This window comes from Pholcus phalangioides, unplaced genomic scaffold, assembly GCF_987345545.1.
Source record: "Pholcus phalangioides strain wild (caught in Gottingen) unplaced genomic scaffold, Ppha-v1.0 ptg000015l_1, whole genome shotgun sequence".
Taxonomy (NCBI): Eukaryota; Metazoa; Arthropoda; class Arachnida; order Araneae; family Pholcidae; genus Pholcus; species Pholcus phalangioides.
The window spans coordinates 2,159,613-2,165,612 of NW_028301608.1; the positions used below are offsets into that span (position 1 = coordinate 2,159,613).

The 6,000-nt window shown below is 33.2% G+C and overlaps 1 protein-coding gene across 1 annotated transcript in view; it reads left to right on the forward strand.

Annotated features, from left to right (window-relative positions):
* The window catches only part of LOC149075232 (uncharacterized), a 95,553-nt gene extending 89,985 nt beyond the window's left edge, over nt 1-5,568 (forward strand). The window contains exons 21-22 of the mRNA XM_089242519.1: nt 2,258-2,373; nt 5,142-5,568. Of these exons, the coding sequence (XP_089098645.1) occupies nt 2,258-2,373; nt 5,142-5,361 (336 nt within the window). The 3' untranslated portion in view covers nt 5,362-5,568. The remainder of the gene's footprint in view (nt 1-2,257; nt 2,374-5,141) is intronic.
* Nucleotides 5,569-6,000: the final 432 nt, after the last annotated feature.

A 6,000-nucleotide genomic window follows, 5' to 3' on the forward strand; every position in this document is an offset into this window, starting at 1 on the left:
TAACTTTTTCTTCAAAAAATTAACTTTTGAATCAACTGCATTAGGGAAAAAAGGACAACTTCAAAAAAATAATTAGTGTAGAGAAAAAATCTATTAATTTCGAATAATTCTAAATTATTCTCGCCATACAAGTCACTGAAGCCACTTGAAAGTTACTTTACTATGGACAAGTCACATAGACGCGAGGAAGAGAGCTGCCCTTTTAATAATATCATAAAATGCTGCTTTTTCATTGGTTGCTTGTGTTGGGTCATTCGCAGGATGGAGATGCACATTTTTTAATGTATCTTCCTACTGTTATACTGGGTGCATAGGTAATAGGGTATATAGCATTTTACTGGTGAGCCGTTGATCCTACAGGCATACTTCCAGTTAGAAAAAGTATCCAAATAATGTGTAGTTCTCAGATAGATCATTCATGTTGCAAGGGGTTGTATAGTTATCAAAATAAAAAAATTTAACTTTTTATACAGCCCCGGTGTGCTCAAAAACTCAATTAGAAAGTTGTTGTCCTATGTTTCTACATGCAGTATTCACTGAGATATTTGAATTAGAAACATGAAGGAAAGTTGGGAAAAACATAGTTAAATACAAGTGCCACAGTGGTGGTCGAGTGTTCATAGCGATGGACTTGCATCTCGAAGATCTAGGTTCGAACCCCACTGTGGTGGTCGGCTGAAGTTTTCAGTGGCTCCCAACTTTAAGGCGCGAATGCAACCTGATTTCCCCATTAAAAAGTCTCGCCACAGAGAGCAACAGGCCTACAAAGGTACATCTTTAATCACGACACTTCACTCTTGTTATAGTGCCTTCGAAAAATAGGCAGCACTATAACAAGCATTACACAGAAACAAGCTTCACGTTAGGTTCACAACATGGAAACGCACATTCCAACATGTACCAATTTGCTAGAAGTTCTGCAGAGCAATATGTATGAGGTGCATGTGTGGTTTAGTAGTAGTTAAATACGAATAAACTAGCACTGCTTTTTCCCCAACTTTCCTTCATTTTTTTTAATTTGGTTGGCATCAGGAGATACAGGGTATAACAACTTGTAATTGGGTTTTTCAGCACAGGATGTCTGTATAAAATATTGTTTTTTCAATTTTAATTACTATACAACCCTTTGCAATATATTGAATGACATATCTGAGTACTACACATTAATTGAATACTTTTTCTAATTGAAAGTATGTCTCTAGGATCAATGGCTTCCCAGTAAAATACTATTTGCTCTGTTACCTACGCACCCTGCATATTCATAATTAGTTATGAAAAGAGTTTTATATATTTTTGTGATGTTTCACATTTTTTCATTGGTAAAACCTTGTTAGTGAAGTTTTATAACTTTCTAAATTTTATCATTTTTATTGAAAACTAGAGTGAATGAAAAAATAATAAATCAGCCACTGAATTTTTTCTTTGATGAATAAAGAGATACATTACCATATTTTAGTTTTTAGCTTCATTATCAATTTCTAGTGGCATCAGAGCTGCAGTGGGTGCTCGAGAAACACCATTAATTAAAATTATGGCTTATCAAAATTAGCAATATAAAGCTCAAGCCAATGACCCACAGATGCATAACATTTCCGTTGTCTCTCCAACTATTGATGATGCTTCAAACTGTTGATGAATGCCAGTTACATATGACTGTACATTCTGATTTTTTTTTATTGAGTATAAATTTCAATACTGTTTCATTAAATGACTTCTGCTTAGATATCATTTGTATGCCAAAGTTAAATGGCTTTTCTCAAAAGCAAGGCCTTTTTAAAGCTTGATGTTGTCTACAAGTTAAAATGAGAAGTATATCTGTCTTCAAAATTTATATATCTTCATTAGCATTTCAAACTCAAAATCAAAATTGATTAAATGTTGAATATACATTTAATAAAATCAAATTAATTTGATTTTTTGAAAAAAATCATGATTATCAATCGTCATATGAAAGTCCATGAATTTTTAAATTTGGCTTGGAAAAGTGCTTGAATAGTCCTTGAATTTTTTTACTTTCAGAGAGCATGAACCATTATAGGCCTATAAGGCAGTTGTGTTAAGATAAAAATAAATTATATTCTAATGTATTCTTTTATATTTTAAGCCCATGTGACACTTATCCCAGAAATATAGTACCTTGTCATTTACTGAAATGGGTTCTTAGCATTATTGCAGTAATAGTTTTAAAATAAGATTAAGATAAATAAGAAAATTTGTTTTTGTGCATATTTGATAATTTTTTTTCTTTGGAATGTAGATTAACTTCCTGAATTCAATCATTGTGGATATGCAAAGGCAGAATGAAGAGTTGAAAAGAAAGCAAGATGCATATTTTCAGGATGCAACTGAGATGGTTGAGGCAGACCTCAATCTGTAAGTGGCTTAACTATCTTTTCCCCAAAATTATTTCAACGTGTGTATCTGTTAGGTTAGTTCAGAGCTTGAAGTTTTCCACCAACTTTTTTTATATGTATCTTATCTGAAAAGTAGATACACACTGTGTGTAAGCCAAGAAAGTAAATAATTTATTGGTAAAAGCTGAATAACAACTGGCTTGTACTATGATCCCTTTGCTTTCCTCTCACATTTTTTTGTCATTGCTATGATGAAACTGGTTTGAGTAGAAAGGGTGTGGAATGGAAGTGACAATTTGGAATGCTGCTAAACGTGAAATGTGTAAAATTTTGTAGTGCAAATGTTGGCTCCCAGTAGATTTTTGCAATGGCCTTCTGCAAAGATTGAAGTGGCAAGTTATTGATAATCTTCCGTACCACCTGGACCTTGTGCTTTCTGCTTGTTTCTTTATTCAAAAAACATTTGGAGGACAATAATATGCTTTCAACAATGATAAAGTTGAAATAAAATTATGGCTACAACTCGGAATTAGATGCTACAACTCAGCCTTAAAGTATTAAATTATGTGGAAAAATCATGCATCAACTAGTAAATAATTTGTAATGGATAGTGAATGTTTTGTCAAACAAAAATTTATTTAATGAATGCGGGCAGTTGTATTTTTACTTTTCAGATGCATCTTGTATTCATATCAAAATTAGCAATATTACCCAGTGCTGCCCAGATTTTTTCCATGATTATATGGGAAGCATTGAAGAAGTAGCAAACCATTGTAAAGGAATAAACACGTTAGGGGAGCCATGGAAACCAAAGTAAACATTCCAAAAGTCATTTTTGAGAGGTCCATGAACGATTGTTGCCTAATGGTTTTTGTCCATTTCGGGTATAGGCTTTGCTCTGACAAGCTTTTAAAGTAGCCTATCATTCAAGTTGAGTCTTGTTTCGTGTATATGCAAAATTTGGTGACGATCAGACCAAAAACACACACAGACAGACAATAAATTTTATATATATCAATTTATTTTACATCTATTAACGTCAGCTTTTACTTTTAGTGAAACAACCCGAAATAGTAATTTTTTTACAGTAATTTCTTCACTGTTTCAAGAAAGAAAATAGTATGCTAGTTAGCACATGCAAAATAATCTGTTCACGAGCATTGTTAGTATAGACAAGTTTTAACCATGTGCCAGAGCCACACACATTCTTGATAACCACCATATATATAATTTTAAAACGAATCTGTCAGTTACCACAGAAAAAGTTAAGAAATGACGTGCAGTCACAAAGTGCCTGAATATTTGTTTATGAGCATTAAGGGGTTAACCAGATTTTGAAGAAAAAGGGCTTCATTCTTTCTGCTTATGCAGTAAATCAGTTGTTATACATAATAACCAGATTTATCACATTTATTGTAACACAATATATACAGATTAATCTGCAGATATGCTTAACTATATTTCCACATATCATTCGGTATGTAAATGAAATTCTCGCTTTGGAAGTACATTGGTATTTTGAAATTGGAACAGAGTATAAAAAAAAATAGAAAAGTACAAAAATTTTCATAAATGACATGGTTTGTCTTTCTTGAAGGTTTGGTTTTTTAAGGGTGCAAATAACTTTTCTCAATTTTTGTTCATGTTGTTGTTAGCTAATTTGGTCGAGTCATTACTTTTATAATGTTATTCTTCCTTTATGATTACCAATGTAAATTTTCTCTTTTTTTTTTTTTAAATCACAATTCAACTTCACTAAACAGAAGCATAGTTTATCATAGGGTTGGGCATTAATGTTGTTGGTTGCATATATTGTCCCTAAAACCAAATTAGCAAAAAATGTTTGTCAATCAAAACTAACCACTATGTTCCATTAATGACTCTAGAGACCCACTATCCAGGGCAGGGGAATACCCTGTCATATATTTGTGTGGGTAAAGTATATATAGGAACAAGGAAAAAAAAGCACTGTAACCGGAATCAAAAAACACCAGAGAAGTTGCCATCTGAAGAAACTTGAAAATTTGGTTATTGCAGACTATACATTGGAAACAAAGCGCAAAATCAAATTTTATAACTTCAAGGCCTTCTCATCAGAAGTTCATTACCATACCCGCTTTCGCAGTGAAACGATTCAGATTTTCAGGCATAGTAGTAACATGAATTGAAAGGAAAGAGACTATGAAAGTGAATCCCATTTAGGGCCTATTACTCCAATAGAGTGAAGATGTGACCTCAATGACAGCCAGAGTGGAAATGACCCTGATCACCATCAGACCTCACAGGCAGCCAATCGGAGCCAGACACATCTGATCAAACGTTCGATATGTATATAAGTAACTCTTTGCTCTGCAGTCTGGCTATTGAATCTCCGCCACAGATATTGTCCTTATTATGGAAGATATCTATCACAGATGTGAGCAAAACATCGGAACGTGAATATCCTAGACCAGAGGTTTTCAAACTTTTTCCACTGCGGCACCCCTTACCCTAATTAATGTTTATCCATGGCTCCCCAGAGCAGATTAACAAAGAATCTCTTCGAAAAGCCTTTGTTGGGCCACCACACCAAGACACCCTTGAAAAAGGTTGGGATACACAGTTTGAGAACCTCTGTTCTAGACCATGGCCTAATAGCCTGGAATCTGATTTATTTCACAAAACCAGTTACTTTGAACTTCTCATAAGAATTCATTAAAATGAATTGAACGTCTTTTATTCTACGGCATATAAGTTTTGATAAGTACTTCACAGTTTAAAGTTTGCTACATACATTAACTTTTTTAGCAATGGTGTGAAGCAGATACCTCCAAGATTATTCTGCGATATCTGTGATATATTTGACTTGCATGACACGGAGGATTGTCCAAAACAGTCCAGCTTTATTGAAGATGAAGCGGCACACTCCCACCACCATGGTGATCGACATGAGGAAAGGCCTTACTGCAATAACTGTGAGATGTTTGGCCACTGGACATTAGACTGCGATGATCAGCAAACCTTTTAAAGTTTATTCTCTCGTTATTGTTAATCCTTCTCCAATTAACAATTTTAAATTAAATTGAAGCTGTATTTATATAAAAAGAAATCCTAGCAATTTGTTGAGAGTGTTTTTAGAATTGAGCTATTTATATTATTTGTCTTTGCTCAATAGAGATATGTTATAATCTGAATTAATTTTATTTTGATGCAATTAAAATTCTAAATTACAGAAGTTTGATTGAGTGATTCTTGTGAGAAGTAGCTCAAAATCTGTAAATAATCATGAGGGTGGGTTGGAAAGTTGTCTGTTTTGAAAAAAATCTTTAATGAAATAATAAAAATTTATACTTTTATTCATTTACTATATTTTTACATAATAAACACCCATTTCAAGTACATTTTGGAGCTGGATTAGTTTTAATAATTTATTTTGCTTAAGAACAAATTTTTCAAAATGCTGATTTCACCACTCCATAGTTTTCAAATGTTTGTTTTGAGAACATATTAAAATCACATAGTAGCAGGTCTTAGATTTGTGGTGAATGCAAGAACACTGCCAATCATCAAGGTGCATCAAATGAGGTTTATTTAAAAAGTATCAGACTTTTTTATTTTTATGCTTAAACCAATGAAAGCTAGGGAGGCCTGGTTTGGTGCATGTATG